General features: G+C 40.8%; 1 protein-coding gene across 4 annotated transcripts; it reads left to right on the top strand.

Moving 5' to 3' along the window:
• Positions 1-1,893: 1,893 nt before the first annotated feature.
• Positions 1,894-19,132, top strand: ZCWPW1 (zinc finger CW-type and PWWP domain containing 1). Of its 4 annotated transcripts, none has more exons than XM_075995335.1 (16): positions 1,894-1,989; positions 2,723-2,976; positions 3,418-3,496; positions 4,338-4,455; positions 4,734-4,891; positions 5,112-5,231; positions 11,308-11,424; positions 12,501-12,621; positions 13,209-13,284; positions 13,699-13,803; positions 15,003-15,086; positions 15,981-16,047; positions 16,453-16,553; positions 17,221-17,284; positions 17,737-17,886; positions 18,797-19,132. In XM_075995335.1, the coding sequence occupies exons 1-16, from the start codon at positions 1,962-1,964 to the stop codon at positions 19,114-19,116; spliced, it is 1,962 nt and encodes a 653-aa protein (XP_075851450.1). In that variant the 5' UTR covers positions 1,894-1,961; the 3' UTR covers positions 19,117-19,132. The 4 variants fall into 4 exon arrangements, with proteins under 4 accessions (XP_075851450.1, XP_075851451.1, XP_075851449.1 ...); XM_075995336.1 differs by having other exon boundaries at positions 5,109-5,231; positions 17,221-17,281; positions 17,752-17,886; XM_075995334.1 differs by having other exon boundaries at positions 5,109-5,231.
• The last annotated feature ends 886 nt before the right edge of the window (positions 19,133-20,018 follow it).

Genomic DNA, 20,018 nt, shown 5'->3' with positions numbered 1-20,018 from the left:
CTAGGTTGACGCCACGGCACTCACTCTAGCTTGGATAACAAAGTGAGACTCTGTCTCAAAAATAAATAAATAAATAAATAAATAAATAAAAACACTTTATATTCAGCGATGCTATGGCCACACGAAGTGAAGCCCCCAATACCTTTTGAGTTCATTTTGTGATTTAGAGAGAAGAACCCTACACCTTAAACAAGTTTGGCCATATAAGGGTCTTAAAATTTTCAAATTTTTTAAAGGGAAATGTATATGAATCAAAGGGTTGATTTTATGCTGCTTTTGGGTCTTCTTACAGTTGGGGATAGCAGAGTTGGAAGAATGAGTTTCAGTTTCAGAATCTTCCAAAACCAATAGCCAGAAACAAGATCACTGAATAGAATAGATCTGTTCTTAGTAGAATTTAGAGGCAAAAGTCCTGGGTTCATTTAAGCTCAAAAATGTATTAACATTGAGGTTTGGGGAAAACCACTTACCTTTCTTAGCTTATTTTTTTCATCTGTAAAAAGAGGAGATGAAGGTTTATGACCTCTAAAACCCTTCTCAGAGTTATAATGCTTATTATAATTGTTACATAAATGAAAATGGCATATATTCTCTAAACCTAAAGAAAACTGGGTAGAATGGCTATGAGAAGTTTAGGTTGATAAAAGGTAATTTTCTTCTAATAGCTGGTTAGAAATAATATCAATAGTGAGAAAGTATAAATTGAAAAAATGTATAAATTATTGGAATATCCCCAGATGAGTCTTGGTGCATTGGTAGGTCACAAATGGCTTATAGCTGTGTGGAGATATTAATTTCTTCAGCCTTTAGTATGGCCTTTTAGCTGCCTATGGCTGTAAGCAGCCTGGTTCCTTTTACCCTAGAATCCTTAGAAATATCATTCTCTATGTGTTTCAATATGTACTTTTAATGTCTGTTTTCTGTATATGTTAATATTAAAATGGTGGTGACGCACTAAATTAGACTATAAGAATGTAGCATAGCATAGTTATTAGCATAAACTTTGAAATCAGACTGGTTCTAATCCTGATTTTACTACATATCAATTACTTAATATCTTTACATGTCTTTAACCTTCAATTTCTTTAAGTGTAAAATGGTATCCATCTCATAGATTTGTTGGGAAAATGATACTTAAAGGGCAGAGAATATAGTCAGTGCTTAATAAGTGTTGCCCATTATCATTAATCAAAATATCAATAGTAATAACGAAGCATACTGATGTAGTGTAGAACATCTGTGAGTAGATTGCTGAAGATGAACTATGACTATCAAAGAAGATATTAATTTTTCATTATTAGTTTCTAAGGTAAAAGAATAAGGTAAAAGATGTTAAATTTTCTGGAGACTTCTGGTTCCAAATATTTCTGAGCTATGAATAGAGATTGGTAGAATATAGTATATTAGAAAATTTATTGGACTGAGGACCTAAGAGAAGAAAAAATAAACATTATAATGATGTTACAATAAGGGGTTTTCTATGCATAGGGGCCTCTGAATCATATCAGGGAATTAGAAGATTATTTGTGTTCTAAGTATTTAAGAGAACGTTGTGAAATGAGGTTATCCCTCTGAAGAAAACTCTCACTCTTTAACTTCCAGGACTGTCCATTCCCTAGTACTGCTGCTCTACTACTACCCATACTTCTACTACCATTTATATCTAATTATGAGTGCCTGTCTTACATTGAACATAGTTCTAGGCACTTAAAACATTAAGGATTGTTGCTGATCATTAAAACAGTAACTCTTATTATTCCCTGGCATGTAACTGGCACTGCTGAAGAGGTAGAAGTGTAGTCAAGGAGGCAGAAATGTAGTTCAGGAGCATAGGGCAAAGAGATTCTGAACCCAGGAAAACAGGGAGAGAAGAAAGTTTAAAATCATGTTTAATCAGAGCCATAGCAATTAATTTCTTTTTTCTAATAGTGACAAAGAAAGTTTGTAGTTTCTGTGCTTGAATGATGACAACACTGCAGAATAAGGAAGGTGAGTCAAGAGTGAGGGCAGTTAATTTTGTACATTTCTCCCATTTTCTCCTTCTGGACAACCTTCCCATCAAAGGGCAGTTCAGTTCACATATATTTTGTGTTCACTCTGTTCAAATTATTACTCTGCTAGATGCTTTGAATGAAATAAATATGACTTAGAAACAGTCCTGCTCAAGGACCGTATAGAGAAATGACTTTTAAATATCTGTTATAAAGTTGAATGTGATAAATGCCACCAGAGATGGGCAAAGCATTATGGAAGCTCAGAAGAAAGATATATTGCTTATACCTGGGAATATCAGGAGGAGGTAGCATAAGAGCTGGGCCTTGAATAATTAATAGATTTTGCTTTTTTAAAAACGTCAGTCCAATTTCTCGTAAAATTGTATTCAAAGTTAAAAGTGAGCAAATTAAAAAGTTTCACATTTGGATAACTCCGCTTCCTGCATGCTTATATTTATCACTTTTGAATTACTCAGTGGTTCTCAAATCTGGCAATGTATTAGAATCAACTAGCCTTGTAAAATTACAAATTTCTGGTCCTTACTTCAAATTACTCCATCAGAATCTGGTCTGGGGAGAGGAGTGGTCAGGGAGAGATCTAAAAATCTGAATTTGTTAAAAGCTCTCTCCATATAATTCTGATATGCCCAGTCAATGGTCAATGGTTGGCAATCTCTGTTAGATTATACGTTTCATAAATTTCCATTTGATGATCAAATTTCTTTCAGAATGTGGAAAGAGACCAAAGAAAATCTTTGCTCCACCTGTACAAAAATTGCATAGCCTGATACTTTGTAGCACTAACTCACCCAAGGAGGAGACCCTGGGGATTAGTTCACCAGAGACAGAGACCAGGCCACACCTGCCAAAGGCTAGGTTAGAGAAGAAGGAAGAGAAAGCAACCACAGAGAATGGTCCAAGCAGTGGCCAGAAGAAAAAAGGAAAGGCTCAAGACAACAAGCAAGTAGAGAAGAAAGCAAAGGTATCAGTCACATTGATGGGCTCTAGTAGGACAGTTCCTCCTACCCTGCCCTCACCTAGGCTAGACAGTCTTTTTGTATTGGGGAGATTCATGCTGTAGTTTCAGTTATTTTTATTCCTTTTTGAGGGCTTTTATTTTCTTCTCAAAGAGTTAAAAAATGTTTTGGTGAAAACATTTAGTGGGAAATATGGGATGAGATGGGATCGAGGTGGGAGTTGAAGTGGACAGAAACTTTATAAACGTTTTCCTTTTTTTTTTTTTTTTTGACTCCTTTATTCCCAGGAGATCTGGGATAGAGTTTATGGACTCCTTAGGTATGTTGACTTTATGCCTTTAGTTTTGTGGACTTACTGCTTCATCTAAAGGAGGATTCCCTGACTGGTCAGAGGGGAGAACTATGGAAAGATAAGCAGTTTTCCTCCCCTACCCTTGTCTCTGCAGGAAAAATCAAGTATTTCCAATGAGGAATTTGAGGAGATTGTCCAGATTGTGCTGCGGAAGTCCCTCCAGGAGTGCTTGGGTATGGCTTCTAGTGAGATAAAAAGGGTTTCAGTTAGGAAATATGACTGGTTTCTGAGAAGGAGAGTAAGTTTGACAACTTCCCTTTCATCTTCCTAAGAAGGATATGTTAGATGAGACTTCAAAATTTTTTAAAATACTTCATCTTCTTTTAATAGGACCATAGCTAAACCACCTTAGATAAAAGGTACAGAATTTTAGAAAAGTAGATTGATTACATTGACTTCAGAATTTAAATATAATCTCACCTACATTTTAAAAATGTGACTTAAATTCATTTCTATATGCTTACAATCTACTTAGAAAAGATAAATTGTTTTCCACAGATTTGAGGAACTTGGTCTCCCTCTACCCTTGTGTATTTCTGTTTCTAATACTGTTTATGCATATGCTCAGGGATTTAATTTTTAAAATAAAGAATTCTGTAGTATAGGACCTGAGGTCTTTTCAGGTGACCTACATATTCTATAGTATAGGTCATGAGGCTAAGGAGAATAGTCTGACATTTTAAACATTCTTAGGTGTGCTTCTATTCCTAGGGGAAGTTTGAGAAACAAATGATATAAAATGCAGTACATATAATTTTTTTGTACACAAAATAAAATTATCATCACATGGCTATCCTGGAATGAGGTAGATTAACTTGGAAAGGCTTGCAGAAAGATACAGATTTGTAGTTTTTCCTGGAAATTTAAAGATTTAAAGTTCTATGATATGACAAGAGACCAAAGATAGGCTCTTCTGGGCAATAAGGAGAAGACATTTTAATGAAAATATTAGGAAATAATGGAGTGGTTGTTTTCTTTTACTGCTTTTCTGCTTATAATATATTATTTTGGGAGGGATGGGATCTGGCTTTGATTTTGCAGAGACTTCCTGTGCCCAGCCCATAGTATGTACCCAGTCAGACAAGGAGCCAGCCATCACTGCTTCTGCTACTGATAATGATACTGCTGATAGGTAAGTTTATCCCAGTGAGGCAAGTTGAACACAGAGTGGGCTTAACATTGGTAAATGGTGATCTATTTGTCTAGTCATTTATCATATTTCTATATATTTCTCTCAGTTCAGGGAAAAAACCTGTTTGAGTTGGGAAAAATAGGCAAGTAGATGGATAAAATGATCTTGGAGACCCTAGGATTGTTCTGTCTTCCTTTTACTCTTGGGTTCTTTCAAAAGAACGGTACTGCAAATTTCTTCCTTTTAACCTTTTTACTTAAAAAAAATCTCATTTTCAGAGAGAAGGTAATGGTACCTCATACTCCAGAGATTCCAGCCTCTCAGGACAATGATGTTGTCTCTGCAATAAGCACATCTAAGTTAGGCCAGCCAGATCTTGCACCCTCTGGGAAGAAATTCAATAGACTCCCTTTAAGCAAAAGAAAGAAGGAAGCTCGTAAGTATAGTCAGATATACTTTGATGCCTGGCTCAAATACTTGCTCCAGGAAGTTAAGGAATGGGACGAAGGCAGGCTGAGATTTTTCAAGCCAAAGCTTAAAACTAAACTATTAGGTTACGATTTGTCTTCCTTCTTTTGCTGGCCTTTGCTATTTACAAAGATTCTCTTCTTCATCTCCCCACCCCACAGTGTTTTTTGTTTTTTTCTTCCCAGAAGATGAGAAAATGGAGAAAGTCCAAGGTGGACATGAGCATAGACAGAAAGACCAACGGAAGAAAATGGTTCAGGATCATTCTCACATCAGGAACCAGCAAAAAAGAAAGCAAAGTGGTTTTGGTAAGTTTGGCCTTGGTTTAGAAAACCTACTTGGGCTGAAAATTTGAGATGGAGGAAAGAGACAAAGGTTAGGATGTTATAGGAAACTCTGCAAACACTATAGTTTATCTCTCATAGCTGCTTATAGGATATGCTGTTGAGGAAGAGAATGATTTCATTCATTCAGTTATTTAGTCACATAATCCATAGTTGTTGAGTGCCTACTGTGTACCAGGCATCTTAGATGGTGTCCAGGAAGAAAACCAAGATATGGTTAGAAAAGTAGAGTCAAGGCTAGGCGCGGTGGCTCACACCCGTAATCCTAGCACTCTGGTAGGCTGAGGCGGGATGATTACTCAAGGTCAGGAGTTCAAAACCAGCCTGAGCAAGAGCGAGACCCCATCTCTACTAAAAAAATTGAAAGAAATTTATTGGCCAACTAAAAATATATAGAAAAAGATTAGCTGGGCATGATGGTGCATGCCTGTAGTCCCAGCTACTTGGGAGGCTGAGGCAGAAGGATTGCTTGAGCCCAGGTTGAGTTTGAGGTTGCTGTGAGCTAGGTTGAGGCCATGGCACTCTAGCCCAAGCAACAGAGCGAGACTCTGTTTCAAAAAAGAAAAGTAAAGTAGAGTCAAAATGTGGTAGATGTCATCAAAAATTAGGAGAGTGTGATATCACAGATACCAGGGGAGGAGAGAATTTCAAGAAAGGGAGTGCTCAGCCATGTCAAATGCTACCATACAGAAGTCAGAGGATAAAACAATTCTCAAGGATATCACAATTAGGAAGTCATTGGGGCTTGGTTATAGCTACTGTATGGGTTGGTAAGTTGGTTGAAAAGTAAACACTTTTTCAGTTGGTTAAGGTGTAAAAAGCAAGAAAGAGAAAATGGTAGATAAAGGGGAGTGGGTATAGTGTTGAGGGAGGGTTTTTAGTTTTATAACTTTCTGTTAAAAGAGAGAGACTTGACCATACTTATATGCTAAAGGAAAATTATTTTTAGAGAGGGAGAGATTGAGGTGGGAATGAGAAGTGATTCAGAGGATTTATTCTTCATCATAGCTGTGCCTGTAATCCCAGCTACTCTGAAGGCTGAGGAGGAAGTTCATTTGAGGCCAGGAGTTGACCAGGCCAAGACCAGCCTGGTCAACATAGTGAGACCCTATCTCTAGAACAAAACAAAACAGAATTAAAACAAATATATCATATGAAATAACCAAGGTGATGATAGGAAATTTTAGACAAGAAGTAAAATAAACCAAACAATATATTAGTATGTTCAAAAATTTAAAAATGGACAACAATCTGGGGGGAAACAGATTTGTGCCAAGAAACAAAAAAATAATACAAAAAAACTAGAACCCAAAGTATTAGGAACAGTGGAATAAAAAGTCAGGTGGTATCCTAATATGTGTATATGTTTGTAGTTTGGGTTGTAGGAGCGTAATATGATTTGCACATACTTGGAAAAAACACTAGAAAGACTATGCAGGTACCAAACAAGGTAGTCCAGGTCAAACCATTTCTCTTGTTGTAATGACATGGTAACATAAAGAGCTAGAAGAATAAATCTGCTTTGGACAATCAGGTGGTCTGGAGTACAGATCACCCCAAGGGAGTTTTTAGATAGAGTCAAAAAGAGAATTAAAAGATTTTTTCTTTTGGTTTTATGTGAATGTATAAACTCAGATGTGCCCGTAGAGAATTTGGGGGATAGTGCAGGCCTCACTGACCTGATCTTCAGTTACCTCAAATAAATTGGTGCCATTAGATTTGTGTTGCTGCATCTCCTATGCCTCTCAGTAAGTATTACTGCGAGGACTGGATTTTAGATTGGCAGATGGGGCTTCACTCCCTAGGTGGTGCTTGTGAGTTAAATTGTGATTACAGTGGATTTATCAGTTTCCTACTGTCAATGAATCATTCTTCCTGCTTCTCATAGTTGCCAAGGAGAGGGGAGTCCTCCTGGAGTAGGAGGAATATCCAATAAATACAATTTGTGTAGAAAGAGGAATATCCAATAAATACAATTTGTGTTAAGTACAGTGAAGGAAAAGAACAGGGTGTCATGAGAGGAAATAATGGAGACCTAAGTAAGATTGAACCAGTCATGGGATGCATTTCTAAGGAAACAGTATTTAAGCTGAAATCTGAAGGAAGAATAGAAGTTATCAAAGTGAAGAGTAGGTAGGGTAAAGTTTACCATATTTCAGGTACTATAGGAAAGCCAGTGTGATTGGAGTTCAAGAGAGCAAGGGGAGGCAAGATGCAAAAGTGGCTCTGGGTGAGTGGAAAGAGGTAGGCAGTGGCTAGAACAAACACCATACTACAGAGTTAGAATTTTATGCTAAGTGCAGTGGGAAGCCATTGGTGCATTTTAACCAGGGGAGTAACATCCTCAAATTAATGTTTTGAAAGGATCCTTTGGTGATTAATTGGATAATGGAGTATGGGGAGAAAACAAGAGTAGATCAGTTAAGAAGTTATTGCTGCTGGGCGCGGTGGCTCACACCTGTAATCCTAGCACTCTGGGAGGCCGAGGCGGGTGGATTGCTCGAGGTCAGGAGTTCGAAATCAGCCTGAGCAAGAGCGAGACCCCGTCTCTACTATAAATAGAAAGAAATTAATTGGCCAACTAATATATATAGAAAAAATTAGCTGGGCATTGGTGGCGCATGCCTGTAGTCTCAGCTACTCGGGAGGCTGAGGCAGTAGGATGGCTTGAGCCCAGGAGTTTGAGGTTTCTGTGAGCTAGGCTGCCGCCATGGCACTCACTCTAGCCTGGGCAACAAAGCGAGACTCTGTCTCAAAAAAGAAAAAAAAAAAAGAAGTTATTGCTAAGATTAGGTATTTTGGTGGCTTGGATTAGGATGATGAAGGTGGAGAAAGAGAAGGGATGTTTTATGGTATGTTTTGGAGGTATAATTGTCAGAACTTGGCAATGAATTGCATATTGAAAGGTGAGAGGGGAGAAAGTATGTCAAAGATGATTGGTTTCTAGCTTTAGCAGTTATATGAAAGGAAGTGGGAAAGAGTGGAAGAAGAACAAAGTTGTGGGATAAGATCAAGCATTCAGGTGTGGGTACCTTAGGTTTGAGATCCTGGTGAGACATCCAAATAGAAATGTCAAAGAGGAAGGTGGCTGTAGGAATCTGGAGCTCAGAAAAGAGGCAGCTGTGAGTATGCAACTGTGTACTGTCAGGTATGAAAAAGGATTTCAAAGCTATGGGAATGGGTGAGCTTGCCCCAGGACAAAGTATATCATGGAAAGAGAAGGCCCATGATTGGGCTTTGGAACCCCAGCATTTAGAGATTGGTTGGAGAATGAGGAGAACCCAGCAAAGGAGAAGGGAGCTTCCAGAAAGATGGGGGGAGGGTCAGGAGAATGTGGTAACACAGAACCCAGGAACCTGGTGTTTCAAGAATGTGTGGTCATCTGAAATGCTCTTAAAGTGTGTCTGTGAGTCTTCCTTATCATAGAACCACATTGTGAGCATCAAACATAGTTTTCTAGAACACATTATCTTCTCCTCTAAGTTGTTTGAAAAGAAACCTTAAAATCTGTATAATCCTGTCATTGGAAAATTCAATCCCAAGCCATAAATACCCAGTTCCATGTCATGGGGCAATTTTTTCCCACTCATTTTCTTATGAATGTTCATTATTTTCATAGCCAACTATTTGTTTTATTGATATGTGTTAACTTTGTTTTTTGAGACAGAGTCTCACTTTGTTGCCCAGGCTAGAGTGAGTGCCGTGGCGTCAGCCTATCTCACAGCAACCTCAGACTCCTGGGCTCAAGCAATCCTACTGCTTCAGCCTCCCTAGTAGCTGGGACTACAGGCATGCACCACCAATGCCCAGCTAATTTTTTCTATATATATTAGTTGGCCAATTAATTTCTTTCTATTTATAGTAGAGACAGGGTCTCACTCTTACTCAGGCTGGTTTCGAACTCCTAACCTCGAGCAATCCGCCTGCCTTAGCCTCCCAGAGTGCTAGGATTACAGGCGTGAGCCACCGCACCCGGCCATGATATGTGTTAACTTTTATGATTCCTGGCCTCTCTCCTTACTATTTTTTTCTAGTCTTACTAGGTCATCTCTATAAACACCATAAACATCCAAAGCTATCATTGGCAACTGTCGTTTCAGGCTAATATATCATTCTCAACCAGTAATTTATCCTTCAAGATAAAGTAATTGCGAAAGTGATCCATTTTGTGTGATATTTGGAAGGGACCCAAATGTAAGTTAACTTCTTTTCTGAGGGATGATTTCAGCAGGATGGGGTTGGGGGGCCATCCCTCATGTTTAGGCATTTAAGGTAAAATTTGACAGTGAAAGAGTGAACTTACTAGAGAAACATGTTGGTTGATAATGTTAATAGTGAATATATATAATATATTATAATATATATGCACCTGTGAAGTGATTTTTCTCTAATGTCTCAGTTGCACGCGTATAGACACGGAAAAGGCAGAGAGTGGGTAGAGAGTGTTTTGCCACAAGGGTGGGAGGAAGGACAGTGGGAAAAGGAGTTTAAGATGTATACAGGAGAATCCAAGGAAGTGTCAAGGAATCAAACCTGAGTAGTATAGAGTGAAGAATGGAAGTTGCTACCAGATTTAAAGGACAGTAGAGGTCAGTGGATTGCAGAGCTAGATGAAATGAAAGTGAAATGAAAGTTGTTGTAGGGGTCTTTTTTTTTTTTTTGAGGCAGGGTCTCACTCTGTTGCCTGGGCAAGAGTGTCGGGGCATCAGTCTAGGTCACAGCAACCTCAAACTTCTGGGCTCAAGTGATTCTCCTGCCTTAGATTCCTGAGTAGCTGGGACTACAGGTGTGCACCACCACACCCAGCTAATTTTTCTATTTTTAGTAGAGACGGAGTCTCGCTCTTGTTCAGGCTTGTCTTGAACTCCTAACCTCAAGCAATCCTCCCGTTTTGGCCTTCCAGAGTGCTAGGATTACAGGCATGAGCCACTGTGTCCAGCCTGTTGTAGGGGTCTTTAAGCAAGTAAGGTGGAAGGATGGGGCATTTCTGTCAAAGAGGAAGTTTGGATAAGTGGTTCAGAGGGTACACCTGTGAATGACTGGGGGTGGGCATGTAGGAGTGGGTTACTGAAGTGTCATGGAGGAAAAGATCAAGGACTGAGATAATAGGGTGCTTTGTGAGGTATTCCTGTGGATATGGAGGTTGTGAGTCTATCAGAAAGAAATGATAGACTTAGACCTGTGTCTTTTGGAAGAGAGTGAACTCAGGACTATTGGTCCCAAACTTGGTGATTTGATGACAGGAAAATTAGTTGAGATTTTGGTAAGAACTCTGGATGTTGTGCACAAAAATGATGCTGATAAGGTCTTCAAAAGAACTTTTCAGTAGGCTGGGCACAATGGCTCACGCCTGTAATCCTAACACTCTGGGAGGCGGAGGTGGGAGGATCATTCAAGGTCAGGAGTTTGAAACCAGCCTGAGCAAGAGCAAGACTCTGTCTCTACTAAAAAAAGTAGAAAGAAATTAATTGGCCAACTAAAAATATATAGAAAAAATTAGCTGGGTTTGGTGGTGCCTGCCTGTAGTCCCAGCTACTTGGGAGGCTGAGGCAGAAGGATTGCTTGAGCCCAGGAGTTTAAGGTTGCTGTGAGCTAGGCTGACGCCACGGCACTCTAGCCCGGGCAACAAAGTGAGACTCTGTCTCAAAAAAAAGAAAAAAAAGAACTTTTCAGTAGTGTCATGCCAGCAGAGAATGAGGCACACTATCTGGAAAGATGCCAGGCAACCTTTTTATTCATGAATTATCAACACAGGAAATACTCCTTTCTGACTTGGGGTGGGGAGAGATGATGAGACCAAGATGTGAGACTTGAGTTCTAATTTCAGCTCTGTCACCAAGTTAGACTTATCTTCTGCAAGTCAATTACCTTCCCTGAGCCCTGGTTTTCCCATTTATAAGTCAGAGATTGAGCTAGTTGATCTCTAAGGTCTCTATGGCTATGTGATTGTGGGAGTTGGGAGGGTTATATTGAGTTTAGTTGGATTTAAGAAGGAAGAGCATATTTTTGAGTCTCTTATTTCATTTTTTTCTTCTCACAGGGCAATGTCTGATCTGGGTCCAGTGTTCCTCCCCAAACTGTGAGAAATGGAGGAGGCTGCGTGGGAACATTGACCCCGCAGTTCTCCCAGATAATTGGTCCTGTGATCAGAATACAGGTAGAAAAGAGTGGAAATGTTTTTTTCCGGTTTTATTTTCCTCCCTTTCTTTCCCTGCACATATCCTTTAGATTAAATATGACATGAGTAATTAGCAAAAGGCCAGGCATAATGGCTTATGCCTATAATCAGCACTTTGTGAGGCTGAAGTGGGAGGATTGCTTGACGTCTGTCAGGAGTTCAAGACCAGTCTGAGCAAGAGCGAGACCCCATCCCTACGTAAAGAAGAACAATTAGCCAGGCTTGGTGCTGTGCGCCTGTAGTCCCAGCTACTTGGGAGGCTGAGGCAGGCAGGATCACTGGAGCCCAGGAGTTTGAGGTTGCAGTGAGCTATGATGATGCCATTGTACTCTAGCCTGGGCAACATAATGAGATCCTGTCTCAAAAGGAAAAAAAAGAGAGTAGTTAGCACTTAAAGGGTCCTTGTAGTGCTTAGGGGGAGAGGATCTTCCCCCTAAGGATCTTCCTGTCATATGGAGATGAATCTGGGTGTAAAGGGCTGGAGGAAGACACCTTGAAGAGTTATGTCATGGGATAGGCCTGGCATCTAAATGCATGTACTGAGTGAATTACATTTTCCTTAGCATTGGTCTGCCCTGTCAATCCTGATTAGAATATTATTATTAGGTTGGTGGATAGGGAGCGATATGGGATATATGGGGAAAAGCAGGTGAGAATTCAGTGAGCTTAGAATTCTAGAATGTTTGAAACTCCCTGGAAGAAATTATGACCATCTAGTCCAGTCCAATTATTTTACAGATGAGGAAACAGAGTCTCAGAGAAATTACCCTCATGATGTTCCATAGATGGAAACAGAGTCAGACACAGAGGAATGTAAACCGGAGTATGAAATCTTTTTCTATAGAGTATAAGGAGGCAGCATTCCTCCTTCTCCTGCTCTAGCTGCATTTCCTCCATGGGTCTTTATTCTTCTTCCTCCATGCCTGTCCTCCAGATGCCCTTTTGGTCCCACCTGCCACATATACCAGTTCCTTCTTGTTCTCTCCCTAGCTCTCATTTAGATTTTTCACCTATGGGTCTCTTCATATCCCTTCATTCCTTCTCTGTTTTGGCAGACTTGGAGTATAATAGCTGTGATATTCCTGAGGAGACCTGGACAGGACATGAGAGTGATATAGCCTATGCCTCCTACATCCCAGGATCCATCATCTGGGCCAAGCAATATGGTTATCCCTGGTAGGGCACCATGGCATAGAGCATCCTTCATGAACTTGGGAGTGGTAGATTCAAGCCTAGAGGGAAGGAAATGGAAAACATTTATAATGGAACTGGTACTTGCCTTAGGAAGACCATGGGGTGAGGGAGAAGATAAAGTACCAACACTGGAGGCTTTGAATGAGCATGTTTTCTGGAGGTTTCTGGGTAGAGGTAGTAACTCCCTGGAAATAAGGGTCTGCTACCCTGAATGGTAGAAAGAGGATGGTGGATCTAAGGCATTTAAATACTGAGATGTGAGAGACACAGGAAGTAAAAAGAACAAGAAAAGGTAGGATAGTTTCTTCTTTGGAGATGTCCCTAATCAGAAGATTTTGTTCATAGTGTTTTAGAAAGGCCCAGAAGGCTAAAATACCTTTACTAGGAATATTCTGAGCTTCTTTGTACATTTATAGAAGTCACTTCAGTCATTTGGTAGTGACCACTGGAGGGGACTGACTGGGGTGGGGGAATCTAGAACATACTGCCCTTTTTTGTAATTTATGAGGCTGTAGTCTTTTCTTCTAACCCCTTCTCTTCTGCCTCCTGTACTCATCTATTTTCTCAAGGTGGCCAGGCATGGTAGAATCTGATCCTGACCTGGGGGAATATTTTCTTTTTGCTTCCCATCTTGATTCCCTGCCGGTGAGTTTCCTGTTTCAGGGTAAGTAGGAGCTCAGGCCAAAGTAATGAACAAATCCATCCTAACAGATGTACAGAGTTAGAAACATAGACATAGCCAGCGACATGAGTGAAAGCAGACACTTAACTAGGAAGACAAACACAGAGATAAGTACCCAATCTAGAAACAAACTTATATCTAATTATTTATGCACTGTCAGGCACATAAATGCCCTGACATATAAATATGGTTTGGGTAGGATTCCTGAGGTCAAAATGGAAGGAAGGTTGAAATAAGTAGGGTAGGTGAGTCAAGCTTCAGGGAGCATATGAGGCCCAGCACCTCCTTGATGAATCCCTGTTCTCCCTGTGCCTGTTCTGGCTAGAGGAGAAAAGCAGGAGGACAGGAGGCTATAACAGGACCATCTTTTATTTCAGTCTAAGTACCATGTGACATTTTTTGGAGAAACAGTTTCTCGTGCTTGGATCCCAGTCAACATGTTAAAGAACTTCCAGGAGCTGTCCCTGGAGCTAGCTGGAGTGGTAAGCAAATTTGGGGGTCTGTTTTGATATTGGAACTGGAAAACAAAATCTTCCCTTTATTAAACTTGATTTTCTCCCAGGGGAAGATGTGTTGGGAAAAAGTTCTGTGTCTGACCAGGTGTGCCAAGGACAAGGTTATTCATGAGGAAGTCTTCTTTCTACCAGGACTGCAGCAGGGCAATTTTTTTTTTCAGTCTTCTTCCCTCCCTATAGATTGGGGGCCTTCCTGAAGACTGGATTTTCTACAGTTTAGCTAAAGCAGGTGTTGCAGTAATGAGGGAACAGATTAACTCAGGGTTTTTTAGTCTCAGCAATATTGACATTTTGGGCCAGATAATTTTGTGTTGTGGAGGGCTGTCCTGTGCATCATAGGATGTTTAGCAGCATCCCTGGGCTCTACTGGCATCTAATGAGTAGTAGCCTTTATTCCCATCCTGTGCCTCCTGCCCCTAGTTGTGACAACTACAAAAGTGTCTCCATATATTGCCAGATGTCTTCTAGGGGACAAATCTCCCTCTGTTGATAACCACTGGATTAGCTAGCTAAATCGTATTTCCTCCCCTTAGTCCCTTTGGGTTTGATCAGCTTTACAAATGAGCAGAGGCCCTGCAGCTCAGGCACCTTAGAAACTCAAGCAGTGAGTATTAAATTAAGCAGCACGATGGATGTAAAGAAACTTGTCAAAAGCTTAAAAGTGGAATCACCTGAACTCCTTTACTCTTCTCTTTTCAAAGTTCCATGGGATTCACTTTGGAGAGGTCACCAACATTTTGGTTGAAAATATTGCTAGGAATTGGTGAGAAGTTTATTAGGTAGAAAAAGGATATTATGTCTGGGGCCAAAAGATTACAGAGTATATCATATCAATACTAGGAACTTGAAATAAATGTTATAAATAAAGATAATGTCTGGTGGGTAACAGTATGTTGGTGTTACTTCTCTAATATTTATTATTGATTCTAATCCCTTTTAATCTAAATATTTTAACATTATATATTAATTGTTTTATTGTTTTTTAAACAAGCCTATATAGCACCCAGTATTGCCCAGATAGTCTCCCATCCAAGTACTAACCAAGCCTGACCCTGCTTAGCTTCTGATATCAGATAAGGTCAGGCACATTTAAGGTGGTATGGCTATAGATGACTCTGATCTTTAAGACAGTATTTATCATTGATTCTAATCTTCTTCCATTTCAGAAAAAATGCAGGAACAAAGACTGCAGCCAGAAACTGGGGGCGGCCCTAATTATGGCTCAAGAGGCAGAACAGATCAGCATTCAGGTAGGAGAGTGTTCAGACTGCATACTTGCTTCTCTTCAGGACTTGGACACAAAGCAAACCATATACTCCCACTATAGAAAACCAGTTGTCTTTCCCCATTACACAGCCTTTTTCTTAGACTTACTTTTTTTCTTCCCAGGCCAGATTTCTTTGACTCCTTAAATCATTTATTCCTTTTCCTACCCTTGGCAGTCCAGACAGATACAGTTTGTGGCAGGGGACATCCTCCCTGCCTATTTAATAACTTCAAGTCTCAAATACATGTGCCTTAACCTCTCTTTTGTGTACAGTCAGTTTTTACCCTCAAATTCTGCTGGTGGGGGTGAGGGAGGGATGGAGAATGACAAACAGTGAATTTCCCCTTTCCAATTATTTGTTGAATTATAAACAAACTAGAAAAAGAGATTATAATTAATCTCTATAAAAGTCTGGATAAGCCTAATGTAAAATTTTGAGTGAAAATGGTATGGAAGGCTGGGCGCAGTGGCTCACGCCTGTAATCCTAACACTTTGGGAGGCCGAGACAGGCAGATTGCTCAAGGTCAGGAGTTCGAAACCAGCCTGAGCAAGAGCGAGACCCCATCTCTACTATAAATAGAAAGAAATTAATTGGCCAACTAATATATATAGAAAAAATTAGCCAGGCATGGTGGTGCATGCCTGTAGTCCCAGCTACTCGGGAGGCTGAGGCAGTAGGATGGCTTAAGCCCAGGAGTTTGAGGTTGCTGTGAGCTAGGCTGACGCCACGACACTCACTCTAGCCTGGGCAACAAAGTGAGACTGTCTCAAAAAAAAAAAAAGAAAATGTTATGGAAAATGAATACAAATTCTTTATAACTAAACTCTAGAAGACAGAGGGTAGTGGATGATGCTTTTGTTTCTTGGTTCTCTCAGGAGCGGGTTAACTTGTTTGGTTTCCGGAGCCGATACAACGGGTCTGACAGTAGTGGGGAAGGAAAAGGTAGGATAAGTGGAGGGCGAGGACTAGAGAAGGAGGGGAGAGATTCTTTCATGAGACCAGTAGCCCAAACCTTTCTTTTTTTAATATTCTATGTCATCAGGCTAGTTCTGGATTCTATAATAGGAGGCCGTCAGCATGTCATTGACCCAGTGTCCAGGATGGGTGGACAGATGGGTGGAGAGAGGAATGAGGGGAAAAGGAGTGGAAGGGAGGGTGTATATTGAATAGTGATGGACTTTGAAAAGGGTGGAACCATGGTAATCTGGGATTACATTTTACGGAGAAAATACCACTTGGACACAGAAGGCAGAGTTAGAAGACAGATTATCTGGGATCAGCTCCATTAACTCATCAATTATTTTATTGGATGAATTACTTAGCCTTTCCTTCCTTTTCCTGTTCTAGACTTAATGCTTTCTGGAACTAATAGCCCAGATTCCTGCTTGGAGAAAGAAGAGGAGGAGGAAGAGTCAGAGGTAGAAGAAGAGGAGGAGGAAGAGAAAAAAGTAAGATTAGCCTTAAATACTGGTTTAGATAAGGATCTTTGGGCTTCCTTTTAGGAGATTCCTGTAGAAGTCTAGTTAACATGGATTTACATTTACTAAGGGACCATTCTGTCTCTGCCTCAGGGTAGCCCTGACTGGCTGGTCTTTTCTCTTAAGGGTCTCCAGGAAAGAAGGCTCTCTTCTTTCTTCTTTATTCTAATTTCTCACATCCTAGGAACTTCTTTCTTGATTATAATCTCAGTTCCTACTGTATTTCTTTGGTTCTTCCTGAAGCAATTTCAGGGTATATCAGGTTACTTCTTTCCACTCCTTTATCCCCTATACAAATACTTAGGATATTCATTCACTTATTTTCTTAGCATCTCCTTTCCAGGTATATGGAATACGTAGTTTTCACTTTCTGTTTTAATTTTCAATTTACCAATTTTTATCATATTGGTGGCCTGATTTCCTTCTTTTATGCCTAAAGCTTTGCATTGACGAACACCAAACAGAATGGGAAGGTGATCACACATTTTTATCTGTTACCATAGGTTTGAACAATATCAGGCTCCTGAACCTAATTTGACTCCCCAAAGCTCACCTATCATACTGTAGAATCCCTCTCTATTAAAAATGGATATGTGACTTAATTTATCTTTTTCTTATTTTTCTAACTTGTCCTCAGGACCCAACTTTGTCTGGTCCCAAGTCAATCAAAACACAGACAAAAAAACCCAAGCCAAGAGGTAAGCAAGCCAGCTGGACATGGTACACCTCTCACAGTTAAGGCAGAGAAGTGGTAGAGTATAAGGCATCTATGAGTAACCAGACCTTACTGATCATCTTAATTCCAGGATCTGAGAAAACCAGCAAGACTTACTGATAGTGTCTGTGGGAAGCTAGAGCCTCCTCACTTCTGTGTACTAAATTGTAAAATCTTAGGTTAAAGATGGAAGGTTTTAAGTTCTTAGCTAAGAAGGATAACTTCCTGGAGAAGGCAGACTCTGAGGAGAACTGTAAAGAGAAAGAAATCCAGGGGGTAAAAGAAAGATGATTAGAGAAGTGGAGTCGACTAAACAACTCACTAAATCAAGTAGAAGATGTGGGGCAGGGTATGGCAGAGACTAAGTGTGGAGAGGCCATCTTCCCTTGCTGAGCTGTCATTTAGAGAGAAATAAACATATATCTTTCATGGTTGGGGGTGGGGGTGATGCAGGCATGGCAAATGGACAAGGTGGGACCTTGAAACGGAAGACAGTGAAGAGATCTCTGGGCAGTGAATCCACAGCTCCTCCTGCATCCATCACAGGAAAGAAAGAAGGCCACGGGAATTCAGATTCTGACAAGCTAGGTAAGGCTCAAGGCCTGGGAAGAACTGTGGGGAACGAGGTCTATGTCTTCATCCTCCTCTTGCTGGATCATTTCTTAACAATTCTACAGCTTTACATAACTTTAAGAATGAATTAAAATTAGAACAAAAGAGTACCTCTAGGATTGTACCCACCACACGCTACACAAACATAATGGTTATTGATGGGATTTGATCCAGGGACAGGGGAATGATAGGGAGAAGGGAACTACCCTTAGTTGAGGATCGCTGTGGGCTGGCTAGATAGATACTTCCATGCTTGTTCCTTTTCCTTCTTTCAACAGCTCTAGGACTGGATATTTAACATTGTAAAGATAAGGAAACTGAGGCTCAAGGGTTTAAATGTGCTCAAGACCCATATGGAGCTCACAGCTGACCCATGGCTTGAAGCCAAGTCTTTCTTTTTTTTTTTTTTTTTTGAGACAGAGTCTCACTTTGTTGCCCAGGCTAGAGTGAGTGCCGTGGCGTCAGCCTGGCTCACAGCAACCTCAATCTCCGGGGCTCAGCGATCCTCCTGCCTCAGCCTCCCGAGTAGCTGGGACTACAGGCATGCGCCACCATGCTCGGCTAATTTTTTGTATATATATTTTTAGTTGGTCAATTAATTTATTTCTATTTTTGGTAGAGACAGGGTCTCGCTCAGGCTGGTTTCGAACTCCTGACCTTGAGCAATCCGCCCACCTCGGCCTCCCAAAGTGCTAGGATTACAGGTGTGAGCCACCACGCCCGGCCGAATCCAAGTCTTTCTGAGTCCAAAGCCCAGAATCTTTGTACTGTGAAAGGTCATCTTTTCCAGAGATTTATTGGAAATAGGAATTTAGGAGTTCAATTTGTGAAAGGTGAGGACAGACTGACCTAATAGGACTCTCGACTTTGTCATCTTTTCATTTAGGCCCTAAGAAAAAATTTAAAACTCCTGAAATCAAGGCCTCAGCAACCAGCTTATCTGAGGAAATAGAAAGCAGAATGGTGCCACAGGGCCTGAGCCCCCCAGCTCGTGTCAGGGCCTGTGCCTCAGCCAGGAAGGAAGGGCCTAGATTCCAGGAATCACTGACTCAGGAGGTTGGAAGTGTCCCCCACGAAGATGAAGCCTCCAGTGACCTGGACCTGGAGCTACTCATGGAAGATATTGGAAAAGAGCGAGAGCAGAGAGGAGAGCCACAGCACAGAGACGACGAAGAGGAGTTCACTGTGGCCTTCTTTGAGGAATAGTTGTGTGCTCTCACCCTCCTTCCTGTTCTCCTGTCCCTGGAGCACGGAGCGGAGAGCCTCGCAGTGGGTCCCTGAGAAGTTGCTAAGTGTTGGGGTTGTTAATTGACTCCCAGGTTCAAGTCAGAGTTGTGTAGTTTATGTTAATAAAGCAGGTCACCAGTTTGTTGGTTCAATTGGTCTCTAACCATGTGCTTCTTTTTGGTGTCTTTCCCCTCTCCTGGGTGTCACTGTGATGGCATGTCATTGTTTGTGTTGGGAGGTGCTCACAACATAGGAATCTGGGGAAAGCCATGAGATCTGAGTCCTGAGAGAGCATCCAGAAGGAGAGATCTGGGTTCAAATCCTGGCTTAGCTGCATACTAGTACCCATAGGTTGTTGGGAAAAGCATGTTAACTATATGGTTCTGGTTTTCATCCTCAGATGAAGTTATGGGGTTGATGGTAATGTTAAATCAGGTGATGCCTATAAAGCACTAAATGCAATACAGGCTAGTTATTATCCTAAGGGAAGAGTATGATTGGATTTAAGGGGCAGAAGTTGTGTTCTGGGCTGGCTACCAGCATTTTGGGATTTATTTTTTCCTGGCCTGAGGCAGTCACTGAACAAAGTTCTAGAGGAGGGATCTTAGGTGTGAGTTATCTAGTAGAGTTCATTTTTGGGTGGGAGAAACAGAAGTTGAAGGTGACATCAGTTTTCTCCTTAGATATATTCAGGGGTATTTTCATTTTGGGCTAAGACCTAAGATGGTGAAGAGGAAATTGGATACATGACTCTGTGACTCCCAGTGCCATAGGAGCTTTCAACATCTGCTGACACCTGAGTCATCTGCATCTGGCCTTGGTTACTGTTGGAAGCTGTGATCTTCCTATTGGAAGTGTAGCTTACTCTAAGGCCATGATTC

This window comes from Microcebus murinus, chromosome 19 (genome assembly GCF_040939455.1).
Source record: "Microcebus murinus isolate Inina chromosome 19, M.murinus_Inina_mat1.0, whole genome shotgun sequence".
Taxonomy (NCBI): Eukaryota; Metazoa; Chordata; class Mammalia; order Primates; family Cheirogaleidae; genus Microcebus; species Microcebus murinus.
Note: the sequence above shows the minus strand (reverse complement) of the source record. Positions and strands in the feature narration are given on the sequence as shown.

Excerpts from the sequence above, each read along its gene's own strand:
- ZCWPW1 (XM_075995334.1), top strand. The coding sequence starts at position 1,962 with ATGATGACAACACTGCAGAATAAGGAAG. Across the intron at positions 2,977-3,417 it reads AAGTAGAGAAGAAAGCAAAG|GAAAAATCAAGTATTTCCAA; the intron begins GTATCAGTCACA and ends TTGTCTCTGCAG. Across the intron at positions 12,622-13,208 it reads AAGCAATATGGTTATCCCTG|GTGGCCAGGCATGGTAGAAT; the intron begins GTAGGGCACCAT and ends TATTTTCTCAAG.